Source organism: Nycticebus coucang, chromosome 21 (genome assembly GCF_027406575.1).
Source record: "Nycticebus coucang isolate mNycCou1 chromosome 21, mNycCou1.pri, whole genome shotgun sequence".
In the NCBI taxonomy this organism is placed as follows: domain Eukaryota; kingdom Metazoa; phylum Chordata; class Mammalia; order Primates; family Lorisidae; genus Nycticebus; species Nycticebus coucang.
The window spans coordinates 29,228,556-29,254,871 of NC_069800.1; the positions used below are offsets into that span (position 1 = coordinate 29,228,556).

At 39.2% G+C, this 26,316-nt stretch overlaps 1 protein-coding gene across 3 annotated transcripts in view; it reads right to left on the reverse strand.

Moving 5' to 3' along the window:
* Positions 1–26,316, reverse strand: part of PLCB1 (phospholipase C beta 1) — a 922,504-nt gene that overhangs the window by 860,044 nt on the left and 36,144 nt on the right. Inside the window, exon 3 of one of the 3 annotated variants that reach the window (XM_053573860.1) lies at positions 21,434–21,564. The exons of the other annotated variants lie outside the window; for them this stretch is intronic. Within the exon in view, the coding sequence (XP_053429835.1) occupies positions 21,434–21,436 (3 nt within the window). The 5' untranslated portion in view covers positions 21,437–21,564. The remainder of the gene's footprint in view (positions 1–21,433; positions 21,565–26,316) is intronic. 3 annotated transcript variants of the gene reach the window in all.

Here is a 26,316-nt window from a genome sequence, read left to right on the forward strand (position 1 = left end):
CTAAAAAAAGCAAATAAAACAAAAACAATAACAACTAAACAAAAACTCAGACATGTTCCTTTCCTAAAATAGATGTATTTCCACATCTTTAGATTCACGATTGAGCATCTAAACATTTATTTTGACACAAGTATGGTTATTTTAACTACATGTGAAACATTTTTTAAAAAGTAAGCTGTACATCTACATTGAAAAGAAAAATTACAGGATGCACTTATGGGAGTTTTTGGCAATTTGGACTGTAAAACACACTGACAGATAAAGCTCATATTTCATGATTCTCCAGAAACACTTATCACAAGCCATAATTATGTCATCCCAACAAGGAACTAAATTTCCAGTAAAGGCAGAAAGTTACAGTATCCCAGCAAAGGTCACAAAAGAAAAGTTCTCAAAGGAAAATATTACTTTGCTACACCTTGGCTATAAATACTGGCTTAGATTCCAATGTCTAATCAAAATAAGAGTGGTGCACAATAGATGGAAACTTTTTTCTCTAGTGTAAGAGAAACCAGAAAGGCACCAGGATGGTGGTTCCAATGTGTCACCAGGGACCCAAGGGTCTATCTTTCTTTGCCCGCACATAATTTCCAATATCAAGGTACCCTCATTGTTCAAGATGTTTGCTGAGGCTCTAGACATCAAATCCATATTTAGGAAGAAGAAAGACAGAAAGTACCTCACGGCTAAACAGAGCCATTGTAAAAGTACTGAAATGTACAACACTTCTTGTTATATCTCACTGATCTCTAAACCTCACCTAGCTGCAAGGGAAGCTGGTAAAATATTATTTCAAGTCTAGAGGACAATGTTCTGGTTTGAAATCAAAACAATTGAGAGATTACACATTGCGGTGGCATATTAGCTGTCTTTGTCAATCCTATAAAAACACGGCAGACCTCTTTTAATTTTTTTTCATTAACTAGTAAAGAATCACAGTTCAAAAATTTTTATGTGCAAAGAAGTTTCTACAGGGAAGACTTTCACACCCGCCCCGTCTCCATCTGTCAGTTTCCACCCACCACAAAACACTTTTATTCCATTTTTTTAAATCTCCTTCTAGTTTCTTTATGCAAATACACACAAATGAGATTATTTTTGCCTTCCTTCTAGGAGACGTTTCTAAAACAGCACATAGAACACATAATCCTCTTCCACTTCCCTCCACCTTCCTTATATTTTTCCCTTACAGCTTCATAATATTCCATGGCTGATCTACCAGGATTTATGTGACTGGTCCCCATTTTCAAACATGTAATTTTTGTTTCAATCTTCTGCTTTTTTTTTTTTTTTATTGTTGGGGATTCATTGAGGGTACAATAAGCCAGGTTACACTGATTGCAATTGTTAGGTAAAGTCCCTCTTGCAATCATGTTTTGCCCCCATACAGTGTGACACACACCAAGGCTTTTTATTGCACTATGCATAAGTGATTCTGTAAGAGAAACTGGAGAAGCTGAACTTACAAGGCAAAAGGTATATTTGTAACTTTGGTAGATATCACCAAGTTGCCCTCCATGGGTGTTGTAATGTTCATCGCATCAGCAATAAGTGAATGTGCCTGTTTTCCCACGACATCTCCTTCAAAATGTGTTAACAGTTCTCTTTATTCTGAATATTCCATCAGTTTCAAATTATATCCTATTACATATGTCATAAATTTTACATATAGAGGCAGAAATCATTGGGCTGGACTTTACTATAGTAAGATGTGCATGAACAAATGTCTCAGCAAAGTCATAGGTGTTAATCGGTGTAATAAGATATTTGAAAGGCTACCCCCCCGTAGGTCTGTCCTGTTCTATTAATTGAATTTTAAAGATCATTTTCTTAACAGCCATCTGATTTTCTTTCTTTCTTTTTTTTGTTTCTTAAGACAGTCTCTTGTCCCCTGGGTAGAATGCCATGGCATCATCATAGCTCACAGCAACCTCAAACTCATGGGCTCAAGCAATCCTCCTGCCTCAGCCTCCCAAGTAGTTAGGACTACAGGCATCTGTGACATTGCTCAGCAAATTTTTCTATTTTTAGTAGAGATAGGGGTTTCACTCTACCCAGGTTGCTATTCTTTGTTCATGAGAATGGACAGCACACTGAAATTCCCTGATACATACATTAGCTGCCCCCATCACACTCAGCTGCCCCTCAGAAGTCATCTGCTTTCCTGTAGCTAAATATTTTCATTCGTATCATTTCTCAGAATGCTCTCTTCCTTCCTTTCTACACATCCAATTCCCCATGAGTCTTTTTGAGCGGCCTTTAAGATACTCTCTCCATCCCCTAAATCTTCAGGGACGCATTTTCTTGTTTTTTTCCTTCATATAATGTATTAAAAGCATAACTAAAATTAGATACTTATATGTATGTATTATTAAATATCTTCATTTTGTTAATTATGCACTGAAGTTATGTAAAAATGTCCTTTTTCTTGGAATATGTACACACTGAATTATTTGGAGGTGAAGAGGTATCATGTCTACAACTTACCCTCAAATAGTTCAGGAAAAGTAATTTGTTATATAGACTGATACCTTGGTAAATAGAATGATTAAACAGATGTAAAAAATTAGAAACAATCAGAGAATCTGTATGAAGGATGTATTACAAATTTTTTGCAAGTTCGAAATTATATCAAAATAAAAAGTTACCAAAAAAAAAAAAAAAAAGGATTCAGCTCAAAATCCTAATGAATGTATAATAAATACATTCTTATCTAATGAAGTTGTTTTATCATAATTTGGATTTATTTTGGCTTCTCTGAACTCCTATGACATCTGATGATCAGCTTTTTCTTGCCAGAATATAATTATTATGAACTTGATTAGCTTACTATATACTAGCTGACTACAAATAAATCAGCCAGCTTCTCCACTGGACCCAAGTCACTTAGGAAGGACATTAAATATTTGAAACCACTGAGTGACCTTGAATGAACTGCACCAGTAACAAATCCAGGGCTTTTAGAGAAATACATGAACATCTCCAGGCCTCTAGTTACTTATTAAATAGTTCGCTGGTGACCCATGAGAGTTAATGCTCACCCTTAAATAGTCAACTTACACCAGCAATGGCTTGGGTGCTGAGCATTGAAGGCAATCTGGACCATTATGTACTCAACAGGTTGTCTGTAGACAGCCCAACGTCCAGCTTGCTTTTCTTGTAAACACAGCAGCCAGCCCATCTGGAGGCCTGACCATCAAGATAACTGTCTGAAATTTTCACTTAGTTCTGCCATCATAAACATGAAGTTATATGCAATTACCACGCTCACTAACTACAAAACATAACTTGTCCCTAATGGGGAAGGTTAAGACATTTCAAACTTCAAAATCACAGTCAGGTATTCAGGAATGATTAGTTTAAAAAGAAAGTGTATAATTGCCAGATCTATGTAATCAAGCAAAAATAACGCTAACTACTTTTAACAGCAAGTATAGGAAAAAGATATTAAGAAACTACTTATCTGAGAATTTCAGGTAGTTCAGACACGCTGACTTGCTTAATGATTAACCAGGTTCACGAAAAGGCCATTAGGGATGTATACTAGGAACAAAATGGAACACAGGACATGCCTCCAAAACACGCTGGTATGGATTCCACCTGCCATTGGAATTTAGCTTTTCTGAGACTGACACTTAAACAAGAACTCTGACTTTAGTAGTTAGTGTGCAATCTTTATATCTCTTATATTTATATATCACTATATAAGGAAAAGAAAATCAGTGAAGCCACATGTTCACTATCAATTCAGGACATGCTAGGAACATGCTGCCTAGTGTTGACATTTCATGACCTTGTACCTTGAACATTCTTTTAAAACTACACTTATTTTTCCTTCTCTTCCATACTAATGGCATTTTTTCCCTAGCAAAACATTCCCCCGAAGCACAGGAAATTGTTAAGTGTTGTAGTTTCCAAGGGATTCTAAGGATGACAAGAAGTGGGAAGTTGTCAGTTCTTAAATTCTTCCAAGTTGAAATATATATTGTCGGATGAATCTTACCACAAATAATATGACTCTAGAAAATCTGGGTGAAAAAAAAAGAAAATCTGGGTGACTGAACCTTGAAGACATTGGCATGTTTCTTAAGAAGTAGGGCTGATAAACATATCAAAGTTTTGGCAAATTTTACAATTTGATAGAAAATTCTACTACGTTCAACCAGAAGTTTGTTGTGTTTCCTGCAACTGGTTAGAAGTGTACCTGCCAACATTTTGGGTGTAGACGCAAGAGAGACAGACATTTCTTGTGTAATATCTTTGCTTCATCTTGTGTATACATGTACAATAAAAATCCTTTATAAGAGTAATCAAGGAAAACTCACATCATGTCCATCTAGGCAACCTTTTAAAATAAATTTTATTGTGTATATGTAAGGTATACAACAAGATGCCATGAGATAATACATAATGCAGTGATTACTACAGTGTAAATCACCTCACATGGTTACCCATTTTCCCCACTTTGGCAAGAGCAGTAACAATCTACTCATTTAGCAAAATTTCCAAGTAATACCTAGAAGATATTATGTTAAGTGAAATAAGCCAGACGTAGAAAAAATTACATTATCTCACATGTGGAATACTAAAAACAAAACAAAAAGAAAAGTCAAATGTATGGAGATAGAGAATAAAATGGTTTCCAGGGAAAGTAGGCAACATTATTTTTGAAGATGTATTATAATTATTCACCTCTTGGAACACTTCTCAATTTCATTTCTAAATCATTTGCTTTACAGAATTCTTTTCCTCTGAAACACTTAACAAAATATTTGAATTACCAATCCAGTCACCATTTGATTCACCATAGACCGATTGTAGCAGTCAGCTACACAATACCTTAAGAATTATAAATTTACTTCTTGAGATTCCATTTCCTGATACACTCAACGCTGATGTGTTACGACTGTTTTAGCTCATGTTGTAAGATTCAAACATAGTTGGTTCAGAGCAACTATGTCTGAAAAACATCAAAATACACTTCCCTCTTAACAGGTCAGATATTACAAATGTGAATGAGAATGGACAATTCCTAGGAAGCTCAAAAAAAAAAGAAAAGAAAAAAAAAAACTTTGGGAGTTATTTATAAGTTGGTGGCTGCTCTTATCAGAAGATTCCATGCTGTAAGTTTCCTTTTGCCTAAATATTCACATTACCCTTGTTTTAGTTTCCAATTTAATTTTAACAAGAATATACATCTTCCTTCCTAATTAGTATAAAACATAAAACCTAAAAGGCACATACACATAAAAGAGCCAAAGTATTTTTATATATATTTGTTTTTCTTTTATGAACAGCAGCAATTATCACTGTGTTAGATTTCATTATTGTTCCCCTCCCTACACAGTCCCTCTCACTAGACCATTTGATAATGGGCTTGGCTATGTAAATTGCTCTGGCCAAAGGCAGGTCAGTGGGTATTACACAAGACTTCTTTTCATTTTTTATTTTATTTTATTTTATTTTTGAGACAAAGTCTCCTTCTGTTGCCCTGGGTAGAGTTCCATGGTGTCATCATAGCTCAGAATAACCTCAAACTCTTGGGCTCAAAAGATTCTCTTGCCTTAGCTTCCTTAATAGCTGAGCCTACAGGCACCTGCCACAAGGTGTTGTTGTTGTTGTTTGTTTGTTTGTTTTAGTAGAGACAGGGTCTCACTCTTGCTCAGGCTGGACTTGAACTCCTGAGCTCAAGCAATCCACCTGCCACAACCTCCCAGAGTGCTGGGATTACAGGCATGAGCCACCAGGCCCAGCCAACAGGTAAAGACTTCAAATGTGCTTGAGCAGTTGATCTTGTTTTCTTGGGCTCTTGTGTCATCTATGAGACGATCCGTCTTCACTTGGCTGCTAGCTCCTAAACCAGGGCTCCACAACAAACACGTGCTGAGAAGACCAGAGCCTACTCTACATCCAGAGCCTGGAGAAAAAGAGGCCTAATACAAACCCTAATGTGAAGCCATGTGGACTCAGTCTAAACCAGTCAAATCCCAGCCAAGCCACAGACAAGAAAGCTAGTAATAATGATCACTGTTTTGTGCCATAGAGTTATGTGGTTGTTGGTTATATAAATGATTCATACAGTAATAAACCATGTAAGGATTTATCATACCTAGTTTAAAGATGCATACAAACTCTATATTGACCCTATGTATTTACTCAGCTATCTAAATTGTTAGCATTTTTTTGTAACAAGTAATAGTCACCCATCAATATATCTAAACAATTTAAAGAGGTAGACTGACCTGTCTACCAGTGCCCTTACCTTCCTGTCCCCTCCCACCCCAAGTAAACACTTCCCCTAGTAACCTCTATTCTTCTATGTGCAAACATAAATATATTCTTATCTCCTTTATTCATAATTTTTGGACATAAATATTTTACTGATCAATACGCCTTAGAGATCTTTCTCCATCCATACAATGACCTCTCCTTTCTCCCTTCCCCAACTTTCCCCCCTGCTTTCCCTTAGCTGAAAAATATTTCATTGAATATGAACCTTTCATATTTATTCAACCATTCCCCTATTGATGGAAAATTAGGTTGTGTCTAAATTAGGATTTTATGAGCAACTCTAAGATGACATTTACATGTGTTATTTTGGTACACATACATATATACATAAAAATATAGATATCCAGATATTAAATCACTGGGTCAAAAGCTAAATGTATTTATAGTTCTGATAGATATTAACAAAATTACCCTCCATAACAGTGGTGTTAATTGTACTTTTCCCAGCAATGCTTGATAAGACCTGTTTTCCCACAATCCTACCATTAATAGGCGTTGTCAAACTTGTAGATTGCTGACAATTTGATAGTTAAGAAAGGGGAAACTCAGTGCAGTTATAATTTGCATTTCTACTATTATCAGTCAGGGTTTCCTTTTTTACATTTTTTTTTTTTTTTTTGTAGAGACAGAGTCTCACTGTACCGCCCTCGGGTAGAGTGCCGTGGCGTCACACGGCTCACAGCAACCTCTAACTCTTGGGCTTACGCGATTCTCTTGCCTCAGCCTCCCGAGTAGCTGGGACTACCCTTTTTTACATTTTAATGCTTTTTTTTTTCCCACTTTAATTGAATTGCTAACTTTCTGACAAAATTGATCTTAAACAATTTCAGGGATTACTACCACAGAGCATCTTGACATGGTAGAAATCTTAAAATAACAAAAGTAATATTATAACTAATAAACAAAGGAGTTGAGAGGGTAAAGTATAAAAGAAGCCTGCATAATCTAATTTCTTCACCTTTCTTAGCAAGAATTAGATATGGCTAAAGGGAAAAATTTTAGTTATATTAAGAAATGATGTGATTTTCAATTTTTTCATAATTATTTTTTCTCAACTTGAATAGGATTTTTTTTTTATTTAATGTTGGGGATTCATTGAGGGTACAAGAAACCAGGTTGCACTGATTGCATTTGTTAGATGAGACCCTCTTACAATCGTGTCTTGCCCCCAAAAGGTGTGGCACACATCAAGACCCCACCCCCTGGCTCCTTCTCTCTCTGCTCTTCCTTTCCCCACCCCTTCCTCTATTCTATAATGAAACTGTTACTGAAATTCAGTTCTTTATATTAAATTCAGCTTCTCTCTTTTGCTTAATTTGAAGTTAAATTTAAAATATTCATTAAATTTAGTATGCATAATATATTCCAGTTGTTCTATAAGTATCCCTATTCATGCATCACCCAAAGAGTTAAATACATCAGTCATTTCTGCATTAGTGTGAAAAAAATTTAATTTGATTATAACAACTAACATGAGATTCTTTTCTGTAAATATAATTCTACTAATTATTGAGAAGGGAAGAGACACAATATATCATATTGTGAAACTCTCCTAGGAAAGTGGTATTGTATCATTTTTATCTACAGATGTTTTGACGTCAGAAATATTAATGAAAGTCTCCAAATGCTACTTTTGGGGTCCTTTTAATTTTACTGAAATTTTTATTGAGATAATTACAGAAACTTATGTAGTTGTAAATAACTATAGAGAGATGTCATGGACCCTTCACCAGTTCCCCCTAATGGTAATATCCTGCAAAACTATAGTAGAATATCATCACCAGAATATTGACACTGATACAATTCAGTGATCTCATTCAGATTTCTCCCATTTTCCTTGTGCGTTTGAGGGGAGGTACATGTGTGCATGCTTATCTGTGTTTAGTTAATTCTATTCAATTTTATCTTCTGTTCACCATCACACTCAAGATATTGAATAGCATCGTCACCACAAGCATCCCTCATGTTGCCCTTTTAAAACCAGACCAACCTTCCCGTCTGCCTGCACCTATGCCCAACACCTAGCAGATGTAGGAATATTTCTCATTTCTAAAATTTGTTATAGCAAAACTCTTACGTAAATGAACCATACAGTATATAGCCTCTGGGGAATGTATAAATAGAAATATTTTTCTTCTCAGCATATTGAAGGTTTATCCAAGTTATGAGTACCAATAATTAATTCCCTTTAATTGCTGAGTAGTTTATGTCCCACTATGGATATAATATTTAACTATGTAGTCACTGAAGGGTATCTGAGCTGTTTTCAGCTTTTAGCTATTATGAATAAAGCTTCTTTGAACATTTGTTTACATATTTTTTGTGTGAACATATTTTTTTCTTTTTACACAGTCTCACTTTGCTGCCCTTGGTAGACAACCATGGCATCACAGCTCACAGTAGCCTCATACCCTTGAGCTCAAGCAAGTCTCTTGTCTTAGCCTCACTAGTAGCTAGGACTACAGGCACCTGCCACAACATCTGGCTATTTTTTTTTGTTTGTTTTAGCAGGCCCAGGCTGGGTTCAAACCCACCAGCTCCACTGCATGTGGCTCGCGCCCTAACCACTGAGCTACGAGCACCCAGGCAGAACAGAATTTTTTTCAATTTTTCTAGAATAAATGTTCAAGAGTACAATCATTATTTCATATGGTAATGACACGTTTAGTTTTATAAGCAACTTCAAAACTGTTTTCCAGAATTCCCTACTATTTCACATTCCTACCTGCAATGTACCAGATCTCTGGACTTTCCACATCCTTGCCAGCATTTGGTAAAGTCATCGTTTTAATTTTAGTCATTCTGATAGGTGTAGAGTGATATCTCATTGGAGGTTTAATATTCATTTCTCTAATGGCTAATGACATTGACAACTTTTCATATACTTATGTGCCATATGTATATGCTCTTTGGATTATCTACCTACGCTTTTTGCTTATTTTCTAAATAAAGTGTTTAAGTTTTTTTTATTTTAGTTTTTGTTGTTGTTGTTGTTGTTTTATTTTATTTATTTATTTATTTTTTATTGTTGGGGATTCATTGAGGGTACAATAAGCCAGGTTATACTAATTGCAATGGTTAGGTAAAGTCCCGCTTGCAATCGTGTCTTGCCCACATAAAGTGTGACACACACCAAGGCCCCATCCCCCTCCCTCCATCCTTCTTTCTGCTTTTCCTCCCCCCTCCATAACCTTGTCATTAATTGTCCTCATATCAAAATTGAGAACATAGGATTCATGCTTCTCCATTCTTGAGATGCTTTACTAAGAATAATGTCTTCCACTTCCATCCAGGTTAATACGAAGGATGTAAAGTCTCCATTTTTTTTAATGGCTGAATAGTATTCCATGGTATACATATACCACAGCTTGTTAATCCATTCAAGGGTTGGTGGGCATTTAGGCTGTTTCCACATTCTGGCGATTGTAAATTGAGCTGCAATAAACAGTCTAGTACAAGTGTCCTTATGATAAAAGGATTTTTTTCCTCCTGGGTAGATGCCCAGTAATGGGATTGCAGGATCAAATGGGAGGTCTAGCTTGAGTGCTTTGAGGTTTCTCCATACTTCCTTCCAGAAAGGTTGTACTAGTTTGCAGTCCCACCAGCAGTGTAAACAGTCTAGTCTCTCCAAATCCACGCTAGCATCTGCAGTTTTGAGATTCTGTGATGTAGGCCATTCTCACTGTGGTTAGATGATATCTCAGGGTTGTTTTGATTTGCATTTCTCTAATATACAGAGATGATGAACATTTTTTCATGTGTTTGTTAGCCATTCGTCTGTCATCTTTAGAGAAGGTTCTATTCATGTCTCTTGCCCATTGATATATGGGATTGTTGGCTTTTTTCATGTGGATTAACTTGAGTTCTCTATAGATCCTAGTTATCAAGCTTTTGTCTGATTGAAAATATGCAAATATCCTTTCCCATTGTGTAGGTTGTCTCTTTGCTTTGGTTCTTGTCTCCTTAGCTGTACAGAAGCTTTTCAGGTTAATGAAGTCCCATTTGTTTATTTTTGTTGTTGTTGCAATTGCCATGGCAGTCTTCTTCATGAAGTCTTTCCCCAGGCCAATATCTTCCAGTGTTTTTCCTATGCTTTCTTGGAGGATTTTTATTGTTTCATGCCTTAAATTTAAGTCCTTTATCCATCTTGAATCAATTTTTGGGAATGGGGAAAGGTGTGGGTCCAGTTTCAGTCTTTTACATGTAGACATCCAGTTCTCCCAACACCATTTATTGAATAGGGAATCTTTCCCCCAAGGTATGTTCTTGTTTGGTTTATCAAAGATTAGGTGGTTGTAAGATGTTGGTTTAATTTCTTGGTTTTCAATTCTATTCCAAGTGTCTATGTCTCTGTTTTTCTGCCAGTACCATGCTGTCTTGGTACTATGGATTGGTAGTACAGACTAAAGTCTGGTATGCTGATGCCCCCAGCTTTATTTTTGTTACAGAGAACTGCCTTAGCTATACGGGGGTTTTTCCGGTTCCATACAAAATGCAGAATCATTTTCTCCAAATCTTGAAAGTACGATGTTGGTATTTTGATAGGAATGGCATTGAATAGGTAGATTGCTTTGGGAAGTATAGACATTGTAACAATGTTGATTCTTCCAAGCCATGAGCATGGTATGTTCTTCCATTTGTTAATATCCTCTGCTATTTCCTTTCTGAGGATTTCATAATTTTCTTTATAGAGGTCCTTCACCTCCTTTGTTAGGTATATTCCTAGGTATTTCATTTTCTTTAAAACTATGGTGAAGGGAGTTGTGTCCTTAATTAGCTTCTCATCTTGACTGTTATTGGTGTATACAAAGGCTACTGACTTGTGGACATTGATTTTATATCCTGAAACGTTACTGTATTTTTTGATGAATTATAGGAGTCTTGTGGTTGAGTCTTTGGGGTTCTCGAAGTATAAGATCATGTCATCAGCAAAGAGGGAGAGTTTGACCTCCTCTGCTCCCATTTGGATTCCCTTTATTTCCTTGTCTTGCCTAATTGTATTGGCTAGAACTTCCAGCACTATGTTGAATAGTAAAGGTAACAGAGGACAACCTTGTCTGGTTCCAGTTCTAAGAGGAAAAGCTTTCAGTTTTACTCCATTCAGTAAAATATTGGCTGTGGGTTTGTCATAGATAGCTTCAATCAGTTTTAGAAATGTGCCACCTATGTCTATACTCTTCAGTGTTCTAATTAGAAAAGGATGCTGGATTTTATCAAATGCTTTTTCTGCATCTATTGAGAGGATCATGTGATCTTTATTTTTGCCTCTGTTGATATGGTGGATAACGTTTATGGACTTGCGTATGTGAAACCAGCCTTGCATCCCTGGGATGAAGCCTACTTGATCATGATGAATGACTTTTTTGATGATAAGCTGTAATCTATCGGCTAGGATTTTGCTGAGAATTTTTGCATCTATATTCATGAGTGAGATTGGTCTGAAATTCTCCTTTTTGTTTGGGTCTTTTCCTGGTTTTGGTATCAGGGTGATGTTTGCTTCCTAGAAAGTGTTGGGGAAGATTCCTTCTTCCTCAGTTCTTTGGAATAATTTCTGCAGTACAGGAATAAGCTCTTCCTTGAAGGTTTGATAGAATTCTGGTGTGAAGCCATCTGGACCAGGACATTTTTTGGTTGGAAGATTCTTTATTGTTTCTTTGATCTCAGTGCTTGAAATTGGTCTGTTCAGGAGCTCTATTTCTTCCTGGGGAAGAAAGTCTAGGGAGAGGGTGTGATTCCAAATATTGATCCATTTCCTTCGCATTGTCAAATTTCTGGGCATAAAGTTTCTGGTAGTATTCAGAGATGATCTCTTGTATCTCTGTGGGATCAGTTGTGATTTCCCCTTTATCATTTCTGATTGAGGTTACTAGAGATTTTACTTTTCTATTTCTTGTTAGTCTGGCCAATGGTTTATCTATTGTATTTATTTTTTCAAAAAACCAACTCCTTGTTTCATTAATTTTCTGAATGATTCTTTTGTTTTCAATTTCATTGATCTCTGATTTGATTTTGGAGATTTCTTTTCTTCTACTGACATTAGGCTTAGATTGTTCTTTTTCCAACTCCAGAAGGTGGTTTGTGAGATTGTTGATGCGCTCTCTTTCTGTTTTCCAAATGTAGGCATCTAAAGCAATAAATTTTCCTCTCAAAACTGCTTTTGCAGTATCCCACAGGTTTTGGTAGCTTGTGTCTTCATTGTTGTTATGCTCAAGGAAGTTAATGATTTCCTGTTTTATTTCTTCCTGCACTCATCTGTTATTCAACAGAAGATTGTTTAATTTCCATGCCTTTGTGTGGGGTGGAGCATTTTTATTAGAGTTGAGTTCCACCTTTAGTACCTTACGGTCTGAGAAGATACAAGGTAAAATTTCAATTCTTTTGATTCTGTTGATATTTGTTTTGTGTCCCGGGATATGATCAATTTTGGAGAATGTTCCATGGGGTGATGAGAAGAATGTATATTCTGTATCTTTGGGATGGAGTGTTCTATATGCGTCTATCAAGCACAGTTGTTCTATGGTCTCATTTACATCTCTTATATCTTTGTTTAATTTCTGTTTAGAGGATCTGTCCAGCTCTGTAAGAGGAGTGTTAAAGTCTCCTGTTATTATGGTATTATCGGATATCATATTGCTCAGACTAAGGTCTGTTTCAAGAATCTGGGAGCATTTAAATTGGGTGAATAAATATTTAGAATTGAAACGTCTTCTTGTTGTATTTTTCCCTTGACCAATATAAAGCGACCATCTTTGTCTTTTTTGACTTTAGTTGCTTTAAATCCACATGTATCTGAAAATAAGATTGCAACTCCTCTTTTCTTCTGAATTCCATTTGCCTGAAAAATTGTCTTCCAACCCTTGACTCGGAGCTTTAATTTGTCTTTTGAAGCCAGGTGTGTTTCTTGCAGACAGCAGATGGACAGCTTGTGTTTTTTAATCCAGTCAGCCAATATATGTCTCTTCAGTGGGGAATTCAAGCCATTATCATTTATTGAGATAATTGATAAGTGTGGTAGTATTCTATTCATCTTATTTTGTGAGAGTCCATTGCTTAGTTTTATCTTTTGCATCAGTGTGGAGGTTAGGTTCTGTCCCTTAATTTCTGAGTTCTTACTTTGCTGCTGATCCATTGTGGTGGTCAGTGTGTAGAACAGGTTGAAGTATTTCCTGTAGAGCTGGTCTTATTGTGGCAAATTTCCTCAATGTTTGTATATCCGTAAATAATTTTATTTCTCCGTCAATTTTGAAGCTTAGCTTAGCAGGGTACAGAATTCTGGGCTGGAAATTTTTCTGTTTAAGTAGATTAAAGGTAGATGACCATTGTCTTCTTGCTTGGAAAGTTTCATTAGAGAAGTCTTTAGTCACTCTGATGGATTTGCCCCTGTAGGTCAACTGGCGCTTACTCCTGGCAGCTTCCAGAATCTTTTCTTTTGTCTTGACTTTGGACAGGTTCATCACAATGTGTCTTGGAGAGGCTCGGTTAGAGTTGAGGCGACCTGGGGTCTGTTTAAATATTTTATTTTACCAGGCAGTTACCATCCTTAAGTTCATCACATGAGTCCTGGTTTACTTTTGTGGGCTGTCATTCTGATCAGAGTTTAATGTTCAGAGTGCATGCTGTGTTATTTTGTTCCATTTGCTTTATATGACTTCCACAGGTTCCTGTGACTAAGAGGTCAGGGAGGTTTCTTCAGTTTGACCCTCCAGTGTTTCTTGGTGAGGGAGGGGAGTCTCAGGTTTATGAAAACAAGTAGGCAAGTAGGCTTCCTGGGCCAAGTGCCCCTTGCAGTGAAATCTCTCGTACTGGAACCACCCAGTAGCCTCAGGGTCTCCAGGTAGGAGTTAGGCATCTCAGACCCATGAGGACAAGAGGTCTCCCAGAACATGCTGTTTGTTTTGGTGGGCTCCCCTTTGTCAGTACAACTTGGCCACTTCCATGTTGTGTCTCTTAATGGAGAAAAAAGTTTCAGGCATGGCCAGGAAGGACACCATTTACGCTGGCTACTTATTGTTAGCTGAGCTCCCCCTGGTTCCCCCTGCCAGGGGCGTAGGGCTCCTGATGACACTGGAGGAACATCCATGAGATCCATGGCAGGAAGGATCTTCCTAGGGCCACTTTCCATTCCTAGGTCAAGATGTGAAATACTGGCCCTGGGTTGCCTTTTTCTGTTAGTTGAGGAAAACACTGAAGTCCAACCACTGCGTTATTCCTCTAGTCCTGATGCCATAACCAGTTTGCCCTTCTCTTATCATCTTTCAGAGTCCTCTGTTGGTTGCCTCTGGAATTATTTCTAGGATGTATAGCTGCACTTAGCAGAGAATAATAAAGAGAAATATGTCCATGCCATCTTGTCTAGATCAGGAGTTTGAGCGATCCTTCTTTTTAAAAAACACAAGGCTGCTCACATCATTCCTTTGTTGAAAACCTTATAGCAGCTTCAACTTTCATTTAGAGCAAAGCCAAAGTCCTTACGAGAGTTGTAAAAGCTCAACATAATATGCTTTTGCCTTCCAGGGATCTCTCTGATCTCATCTCCTATTATTGCTCCCAAACTCCATTTACTCTGCTCCGGACAACTGGCCTCTGCTATTCCGTAAACTATCCCTGAACACACACTTTCACATCTGCTAATTCTTCTGCCTGTAACACTCTACCTCCAGACAGCCCCAAGGCTGAGCCCCTAGAGTCTTTACATCTCTTCTCAAAGATCAGCTGATCAGACCTGCCTTCCCTGAGCTCCGATATGAAAGAGTTACTACCACCCCACCCCACCCAGAACTCTTTCCATTACTTTTAATACCAAACAAGCTAACTCACTATGCATTTAGGTGACTGGATATTATCTGTAAAACATCTTCAAAGAAGGGATTCTGACACTTATAGGTGCTCAATAAAACTGTGCTGAATAAACGAATAAATCCTTGTTCATGTATTCATATACAAAGACCCAACCATTACTCACCATGGTTCAGAATGGTTACACCAATCTGCTTTGTGGGAAAGAACTCACCTGAATAGAAATTGCATTAGAACATACAAAAGGCAGTAACAGATGGGATAGTTCCCATATAAGTGAGCACTTAAAGGCAGTTTATACCACCAACAAATCCTCAAAAAATGGGAACTGATAGTGTCAGTCCTCCCCCAACCCCTAGTAGGTATATCTGCCTTGTGTGACCTTTATAATGACAAAGTAACACTCCCACAGATGAATTTCTGGTACTACAAGAGAAGTAGTACCACTTCTCGCTTTAAAAGACAGAGAGTCATTCTCCATACAGCCCATCTGCCAAAGTTTCTTAAAGGAAACTACAATGAAAAGCAATGATCATTAACAGCTACATAGTGCTGCCAATATTATAAGCGCTACTGATCCAAGCACATCGTATTAATTCATTTAATCCTCATCCTAACCTTTTTTATTCTCTTTTTATACATGTATTTGTGAAGACTGAGGTGTAGAGAGGCTAAGTCACTTGCTCAGTCACATAGCTCACAAGTGATAGAGCTGGGATTCAACCCCAGAGAGATGGATTTCAAAGTCTGGACTCCCATCTACCATCCTATACTGCAAAAAAAGCAACATACATCAGTTCCTTTCCCACACAACAACAAGAACATAAATGATGAATACATAAAATGATAAATATATGAGAAATTTTTGAAGGTTATTTCCCCAAAATTCCAATTCAAAACTGACTCTTAAAGCAAAAGTTGTATTTTCCTTTATTATGTATATAATTAAACATGAGAAGCCTGTGGCTATTCCTGAAAGTAGCACTCTCTCTCCTGTTATTTATAAAATGCTGCACAGTATACTAATGTATTAGAACAAAATCATATCCATTAAAAACAGAGAAGTTAATTCATGTTTGCCACATCAGTGTCAGTTTCTAAACTGACACATCATCATTAGATGGTTATTTTAGCAAAAGGAGTCCTGGTACTCTTTCAGATTGTATGTTAGATTATATGAAATTGCCCATGTTGGACCATTTTTTGCCTACAATCATGGCAATTTCAAATGGCTTAACCTAATAGATTCAGGCCTCCTTTTCTCATTTTTAGATTCAGTCCTTTATATTCAAGTTTTCTACATTTATATAAAGTCAAAGACTAAAGGTCACCTTGATTCTATGTTCCAAGTATCTGCCCTTTTAATATAATAATGGTTCTTCCAGGTCAAACAGCAGAAACCAAACAAAGCTCCCGGCATGGCCCCTTTCCTAATGATTTATTGATTTTTGTTTTCCTAAGAATTCCTAAGCAATGACGTTTTCTTCTTTTACCCAGACCTTGAAAATCTAAAAATTTATATATGATTTATAATAAATCTGCTAATGATATCATTTATTTTAATTCTCCTACTTAGATTTTTAAATGAAACTGTGATTATTACTCCAGTTATGTTTTTACGTACTTCCCTACTCTTATCTCTGTGATTTTAAACAGAGTTTGTTACATGTTCTCTGTAAACAGCCAAACTTTAGGCTTTGAAATCCTATACTTAAAAAAAAAAAAAATGCCATTTTTCTTCAATCAGTAAGAGTTTCTATTTGTCTTTATGATATATAAAGTAATTTATTACTTTGAACAGATCTCCTAGCTACCCTTCTCAGATATAACAAGGAAGAGTTCTACACAGTCACTCAGGATGCATAGGATGGGTGCAAAGGAGTCAGAGGGGACCTCAGCAGAACCTTGACACCAGCAGAGAAACAAAATCAGTGACCCTTGAAATGGCTGCCTCGGGCCATCTTGGCTGAGATGGTAATGCCACATGTTTAGTAGAAAACGCCTCACTGACACAAAGACATGGAACCCGTTCTCAAAAAGTTGGAGAATTTAATCTCATTTTCTATAGCCAGCCCAGCAAACTGACCATCCAGGCTTCTCTAGAACTTTGATTTGAACAACAATCTTCTCCTCTTCCGTCTTCCTTTCTTAACATGCAGTGGGCCAGGAGTAATGGCAGATCTTGGTCACAATCACTGTCTGATCTCAGGCACCAACATCTTTACTCCAGAAATCCTAAGAGTCTGAGAGGATATACTACCGTGTTTCCCCGAAAATAAGATAGTGTCTTATTTTAAGGTGTGCTCCCAAAGATGCGCTAGGTCTTATTTTCAGGGGATGTCTTATCTTTCCTGTAAGTAGGTCTTATTTTTGTAGGATGTCTTATTTTCTGGGAAACAGGGTAACTCTTAAGTATTCCCCCAATCACGGACTATACCAGTATATCTGCAACCTAAGAAATGACATTCTTTGGGAGCCCCAACTTTTCAATCAAATTGGGTGCAAAGAGATTCAGAATATGAAACAGAGGTATGAAACAGAGGTATCTGAGTGCCTCTAAAGTTCAAATTCACACAATACACATTCAAATTTACTAAAATTTCTGCTGAAAACAGGCAGCAGGTATGAAACACCAGAGTACGTCGTTCTGTGTCCAATATTTCAGATGTGTTATCTCCTTTAATACAAGATTCCTAGTTATCATTCCTGTTTTGCAGAGCAGAAAAGTGAAGCTCATAGTGGTTAAATGTCCTTCTTAGAAAAATACACAATGCTCCAGTTGGGTTTTGAGCCCAGGGAATTGGATTTCATAGACTATGATCTTACACAGGGCATCTTACAAAAGAACCATGATAGAGATCATGAACCATATCTATACTTCACAAAATGAAGAGACAGCAAGCAATACACTGAACTTTTTAACCCTAGTGCCTCCCCATCCAATATACACTCACTAGATAATGGCCTTCCTTCTTTTTCACCACATGCCCTGTTGGCTCAGTCGGATATAAATACGCTGATGCCTGCATCTTCCTAGAGCACACTCAGCTTAAAGAAAGATGAGCTCAAAGCAAGGACAGATTCCTTGCCATGCTTCATTGAGAAAACTTACCAAACTTTCCCTTGGCCAGCCTCATGTTTCTCATCCCAGAAAAATGCATGCTGTGGGTCCAGGCTAGAAGAAGAGGTCTGAAATGATGTCTACCTCTCTACTATGGAAAGAGTATGCCCATGATCATTTTTTGACAGTGAAAAATCCTGAGGTTAAATTTCTATTTCCTAGTGTTTTTACAGATTTTTTAATTATGTCCATATTACCACCACAGGAGACAAACAAACAAACAAAATAAATAAAAGAAACCAACTATATCAGGCACAGAAAATTCATCAAATCACCTCAAAAATCAATTTGGAAGAGAAAAAAAATACATGACAAAATGAGAGATTGATAACATTGACATCGTTAAAGAAGACTTACATTTTCCCTCTCTTGTTGCAATTGCCTCTACCCGGCCTCATTCATCAATATGTCTGAAAATGCTATCTTATTTTAAGAGCAATTGGTAAGAGATGCCTGGATCTTAGGAGCTTTTCTTCCCTATAATTTCACGGGCATCTTTCCCTATAAGACCATCAATCTGTGGCCTCCAAATCTAGGATATACAGAGAATATCTATTGCACAGCAGTGTAAGGGCTCTAATGTTGGGTGTACACAACTAACAAAATTCCCAGACAGGGGATTCCATATTGCCTCAATATTTCAGAAAGAGAAGGAATCCATCATTCCATACTGCCACACCAAAACACTAGAATCTTCTAGAGAATCTTCTATTGATTTGAAGAAAAAAAAAAAAGACTTTTTTGTAATGATTGCAAAACATCCACAAACTTATTTCCTTCTGTGTATACATGCCTCTTTGCAATGTAACTATGGAGACCTTGTCATGAATAGGTGACATCTACTTCCCCACCTTTTGAAGATCAGCTTTGGTATAGAAAATGTGGCACAATTGCCAGTGTGGCCTTTCTGTTTCTAGAGCCTTGCAGTTTCCATTCTTTCTCAGAACTCTGCCAATGCAATGCAAGAACAAGTTAGAAGAGGCTGCTGGAGGATGAGAGACCACATAGGCTAGATACAAGTCAGCCTGGCCATGCAAGCTGAAACCTCAGACAGGAGAGTCCAGCCTTAACAGCACAGCCACTCACCCATCCCACAGGTGCCCAACGGAGACCAGAAAAATGATCTCACCTGGGCCCATTCCAGATTGTAAACCCATAGAATTACCTAAATAAATGGCTGTTGTTTTAAGGCAGTGGTTTTCAACTTTCCTAATGCCATGATGTATTTTCATTGTTACAAAGGGGTTGCGACCCACAGGTTGAGAACCGCTGTTTTAAGGCATGAAGTTTTGCGAGGTTTACCACACAGCAAAAGCTGATTAATATCTTTGTTCTATAAACAACCACATAAGAATATTAAGGATGGGGAGATAAAGAGAGAAATCCCTCTAAACAAACAATTCATAACTTATAAATGATCAAAATTGTTCTTTCTTTTGTAAAGCAGATTTATTTATATGTCCAAATACATTGCCATCTAGTGATACAACCAGAACTAAATCACTAGTAGAAAAGGAATTGCTCTCCTTTTAGAAATGACCCTGCACTACAGTGGAAGGAGTACTGATCAGTTATGAAGAGAGATATGACTTAACTTGGGCTGTTTTGGCAGCTAGCAACGACAGTGTGATAGATTCTGATTCCCGACTCTCAGTTCTAACAGAGTTTAAAAATGAAGGTGTCCAATGTGATAAACATTATGGCTTGGTTCAATTCTAAAACGAAGGATTTTATGTTATTTTTGTCTAAAACATTAGCATTTTTAATCACATTTCTAGTTGAAGTAAAAACATTGCATTTCTCCTTCTGCTAACAGGCATGTAGTTCTGCGGAGCACTGCCCCAGGTAGTGAGAACCTAGCAGTGAAGAGGAAAGACACACTTCTGCCCTGGGCAAGAGTGAGCCTGTAAGCTTATAAGAGCCAACTGTACCCAACTTCTCAAGGATGTGTTCCCTGATCATATGTTACTAACTTAGAATCAGACATGGTAGGAGTATTTATACCAATTGGCGAAAGCTGCAAATCATTTATCCCACTAAATGAACCAGTTGCTAAACATTAATCAGAAGAATACTAGACTCTGCTCTCATTGAATCAACATCCTAATAGGGGAGCTAGATGTTGCATAACTGTGTAAAACAATTTGAATACAACTATGAGAAGTGTGGTAAAGCAAAGGAGGGATCTACACATATTCTAAGAAGAGGGAAAACACCATGGAGATTCCGAGGAATCTGTTGCCCTGGGTAGAAGGCTGTGGCTGTGGCATCAGCCACATCTAGGCAAGTGGAAGAATGGCAGGTGGGGCCAGAGCACAAAAGGCAAGGGGCCGAGAGCTTCGGTGGCAGGTGGAGAAGAAGGTGTTAAAGAGGAATTCAGGGTTCAGGAATATGCAACTGTGTGAAGGGTGGTGTATTAAATAAGGCAGTAGGACCAGGTCAGGCATAAAGGGAGGGAAGAGCAGGGTACCAATCGTAGAAACAGTCAGTTTTGCATATCAGAAACAGGGCATTGGATTGTGGTGTAAAACTAGGAGCAGATGTGTCCAGATGGTAAATGAAGCTCTAAATGTAGGTGACATTCCCTAAAAAGTGAATAAAGAAGGGCTGAAACTTGGAACCAGGAAAGTAGACGGAGTGGTTGGGGAGGTGAGAAAAAGTATAAAATCAAGCAACTCAAGAAGATAAAATGTTTTAAGGAAAATGGGGTAATCAACAACGTAAAATTCTGGGCCTCCTGTAATCTTAGCACTCTGGGAGCCTGAGGCGGGTGTATCACTTGAGGTCAGGAGTTCAAGACCAGCCTGAGCAAGAATGAGACTCCTTTTCTACTAAAACTAGCTGGCCATTGTGGCAGGCACCAGTAGTCCCAGCTACTTGGGAGGCTGAGGCAAGAGGATCACTTGAGCCCAAAAGTTTGAGGTTGCTGTGAACTGTGATGCCATAGCCACAGCCTTCTACCCAGGGCAACAGAGTGACACTCTGGCTCAAAATAAATAAATAAACACAAAAATAAATAAAAAATAAATAATCCACAAAATTCTGATAAAAGAGCAACGACCAGGAGAGAAAGCAATGGCCAATAAGTTTTTAAATTGTAAAGATCATTGATGGCTTTAAAAAGAGTAATTTGGAAGAGTAAAGGGTCCAGTTTGACATGAATTGAAGAGTGTAAGAAAAGTGAGAATGGAGGAGAGAGTACAGGCAAGTCCATCAGAAGTTTACCATGAATGAAAAGGAGAAAGGAAGGTGAAAGCAGCCAGTGGGGGTTGAGAAGAGGTCCAGGGTTTTCTTCCAAGATAGGAGAGGCGTGTCACGCTCCACACTCAGGTTCAGATCTCATTACAGGGGAAATACTGGGAACACAAGAAAGAGAAGGGATGATTTTAGTGTAAAATCATTGGGACACCAGGGTCTGAGGCCACAGAAATAGGGATGGCTTGGGGAGGGAGGAGTGACACAGCAGAAGAGAGCAGCTGATGCTGAGGTTGGGCCTGGAGGCTGGCAGAGGGAGCAGGCACAGGTGGCATGCCAGGCTTTCTGTCTTCTCCCAGAGGGAGAGCTAAAAAAAGAAAAAAAAAACCTGCTCAGAGTAAGGCAGCTGCAGATTTAAACAAGGAGGAGAGGGTTTTAATGAATGAGCCACAGTAGAACGGGCACTGGCTTTGGAGCCCGACAGAGTTCTCTCTCCACCACCTAGTGACCGGTAGCCTTAGACAAGATACACAGCCCTTCTGTGTCTCATTCCTTTGACAAACACTGGTTGAGCAATGCCCGTATACTGGCAGTGTCCTAGAAATATCAAACACATGGAGTAAAGTCCCTGAATTCAAGGACTTCATCAGCTATTGGGCAAGTAAAAGGACTCAGAGTTGACGCAGCATTAAAAATGCCAAAGTGTAAGGTATGATAGGAGCACAAGAGGGGTTTCCAATCCAGCCTAGAAGGGAGTAGACTCAGCCTTCCAAGGAAAGCACCACCCAAATCAAAGTTTCAATTTCTTCAGTGCAAAATGGAAAAAATCAGCTGATGAATTAATACAGTAGTCCACATAAGTACCTTGGCACAACATAACAGTTTAGTGCTCCTTTTCTTCCCTAGAAATCATCCTAGCACAATTAACACTATTTGGTTAATATACAAAGTAGCCGGAAACTTACATTCTCTATACAATTTTCACTTTCCCTTCATGTTTCTCAAGACATATTCTTCCCTCATGATGGCTAGATGCCACTAAAGTTATCCCTGATAGCTAACACTCAAATTAAAAAACTATAAAAACAACAATAACATGCATGATATTGTAGCTACTGAGTATGTAAATATTTCACAAATTCTATTCCCTCTTTTATTTCCCTTTCCTGTTTATGGACCAGATATAGGTGGATCCTTAATATCTAGTCCTTTCCTTCTTTCAAATAAATGGCTCAGTTAGTCATGTGTGACTATGCATCAGTTAGTCACCTCGACTGCAAAGGAGAAAACGCTCCATCTGAAACTGGCTTACAGGAAGGGGCTCAATCAGCTCATGGGATTGAAATGGACTAGTCCAGCATCTCAAATGATATCACTAAGGACTTGGTGCTTCACCAGTTTCTCCTCTACAGAGTTAGCTTCCCTTCATCTCCCAAAGTGGTATCTGAGCTACCCCAATATCTCCTTCCATGAGTTAAAAAAATAATAATAACAAAAACAGGTTCAGATTTTACATGCTTGCAGCACATAATCTGGCAAAAGAGACAGATAAGTTCAAGGAAACGTCTCATTGCATGAAACTTTGCCTTGACTCTCCAGGGCCGTTCCTGATCCAACCTCAGTGCAGTAATGCCCAATAGAATTTTCTGCAATGATGGAAATGTTATATAAGTGCACTTGCCCATAAGGGGCTACTGAACCATTGAAATGTGGGTAGTGGGACCAAGGAACTGAATTTTTAATTTAATTTAATTATAATTAAATAAAACTTAAATGGCAACCATGACACATGTCTTAATGCTACCATATCAGACAGTACAGCTCTATCGTGAGGGAAGGGTGGGCTATCTTGGTCGGCTAAACCAGTAAATGCTCGTAGCATTGAGCTGGAGGTGAAGTTCATCCCATCCATTCCGCAAAGGAAAGTGATGCTGTCTGGTGTCTTGAGCCCACCATTCTTACTTCTCCTAAATTAATGGTCCAATTCAACATGAAATCCTTTGCCAAGGAGTTATACTTATAAATCTTACCTAGCACAATGCCACTTGAAAGTCACTTTAGGATAACAGTCTTTTAAAGCAGGAGGGACCCCAGGGCTCATAGGCTTCGGATCCCTATTTCACAGAGAGAAGCGGGGAGAGAGCATCATTACTTTGCTTATGGCAATTCTGAGTGGGACCTGAATACACTGACCTTCTGCCATTTTTACCTGCAAAATTCAGCTCATTCCATAGGAAGCTTTGTAAGTGTGAGGTTATTGGAGCTTCCAGTATAGTATGCTACCTTAGAGAGTCGGTGGCTCACGCCTGTAATCCCAGCACTGTGGGAGGCTGAGGAGGGAGAATCGCTTGAGCTCAGGAGTTCGAGACTCGCCTGAGCGACAGTGAGACCCCGACTCGTGAAAAAAATGGAAAAACCCAGCCGGGCGCCGCAGCGAGCGCCTGTAATCCCTGCGGCTTCCGGAGGCTGAGGCAGCGGGGTGCCCGCAGCCCGAGTCTGAGGTTGTGGTGAGCTACCACACCCACTGCACTCTGCTCAGGGGCATAGGGTGGGACCCTGTCTCAACAAAAAAAAAAAATAATAATCAAATGTCTAAAGGAGCCTAAAAGGTCATGTAAATTATGCAGGCTGGCCTGGTGGGGACTGTGGCAGATTGGACATCACATGCTCTGTCTAAAGCAGACAGCTGCTGCTCTGCTCTAGGTAACTTACCATGGGGGGATGTTGGTCAATGTTCCCAGGCTTTCTCATACTTTGAGAAATCCAGATTTGCAAGTGAACTCCTTGCTTTTGTAAATGCTGGTAATCCATGGTTAACACACTGTGCTGTCCACTATTTGTGGATGGGCTCAGCCTCCAGTCTGCATGCTGTGATATAGATTTATAAAGTCTGACTTACTAGAAATTAAAGCCACCAGAATGGCTGCTGCTGCTGCTGGTGTCCATGTGTTCCTGTGCAGGCTGGCTGAGAGCACCTGGGGCCTGCTTGCCTGGAGGCTCTTTAGCTACCAGGAGAGGCTGGCAGAACAGGAGAGGAGATAACCCCTGGGAGTGCTGCCCTCAGTCAATCACTGACTGGTGGGAAATGAGGTGGGGGGGGTAAATCCCTCACCCCTGTGCTCTGCCTCCCAGAGCTCCCCAGAGCAATGCAGCTTCATTTACCCTCCCTGGCAATTTGTATGATAACTCTCCCTTCCCCACTACCCCTGGGTCACTGCCTAATGAAACCAATTGAGCTTGAATCCTTGACTTGCTGTGAGCTGCTGGAAGAACCGAACTTACAAACACTAGAAATCTGAGACTATTTTGAAATTTTGTTTTTGTTTCTGTTTTAATGTTTTGCCTCTAGTTACGAACTATGTTGGGGCTAAGGTATATGAAAGAGTCAACGCATATCCAAGGATGCCCCTAGTTTGGTCTGCAAACATCCCAATAATCACAATACAGTTTTGAAACTGCTGTCCTCCCACATGCGAAGCCTTGCTATGGGAACAAATGTTCACCTAAAAATAGAATCCATTCTGTAGACCAGCACGGTCATTAGTTTCTTAGTGTAACAACTAGTTCTGCCCCATAAAACTTTTCACAGAAGCATCATTTCACACAGGTGTACTGCACACCAGGATGCAATAGAATTTCCAGACCAAAGTCTCTAAGTAAGTGGGAAGTTTTGCAATGTTGGAGAGAAATTTCATGGAAAACAACTCTTACCACAATCCACATTCCCCATAGAAGGCAGTGCATAAAAACCAAACAGTCTAAAGCAGTGGTTCCCAACTTTCCTAATGCATCAGCCCTTCAATACAGATCCTGTGGGTCGCGACCCACACATTGAGAGCCATTGGTCTAAAGGGCGACACATGAATTTCACTACTCTCAAATTTATACTGCAGAGGTGATTAAATGGCAAGCTTCCTGGCACACCTAAAATTATCTGACTCTGTCTGGTTTCCCTGAGTAAGTGTATGTGTCATTAAAATTAGTCCTATAGCTCGCTGGACACTGCCTCTCAGCCTGGTAGAGTCAAGCTCCCGGCCGATGCGTCCCGCCCCCATTCACTCCTGCGCCCAGCCGGCGTTGGCGGCTTGGAAGGCGAGAGTACATCGGCGGGCTTTAGGCCTTTGTGCTTGGAGTGCTCAGCTTCCAGCACCTCAACACGGATTCGGACACGGAAGGTTTTCTTCTTGGAGAAGTGAAAGGTAAAGCCAAGAATAGCATTACAGACTCCCAAATGGATGATGTTGAACTTGTTTATGCAATTGTTTTTGGCGGGGACCAGGTTTGAACCCACCACATCTGGTATATGGGGCCAGCGCCCTACTCCTTAAGCCACAGACATTCAGAAATCTATTCCATGCTATCGGCTTTTTAGGTTATATAATTCTTCAGGTGACGTAAATAAGGAAGTTCTGATGAAAATATTATCAAGTGTCAAAATGTTGAAAATGCTTGGGTAAGAGCTGCACTGCAACCCACGACCCCTGATCGGATCCCACCCAGACGTCCAGAAGAGCTGCACCAAGACCCACGACCGGCTGGACCTCCATAAGACCTGCACCGGGACCTGTGGCCAGCAATTGGCACCCGCCCAGACCTCCAGAAGAGCTGCACCACAACCCGTGACTGGCGCCCCCCTAGACCTCTGTAAGAGCTGTGCTGCGCCCGCAACCTGCTACAGGTGCCCACCCGGGCCTCCATAAAAGCAGTGCCACTACCCACAATTGGTGCCTGCCCAGACCTCCTCAACCTGTGCCTGCTGGCCTCCACATGCCCTAACAAGGAACATCGGGAGCCATACAACCACAAGTCCTAATTTCTGTACCCTCCCTGCCTCACACCTGCCTGCTCGTCTGACCAGGGACTCTGGTAGCTACAAACCCACTGGAGCCCTCCCTGCTTCTGGGTGGAACCCT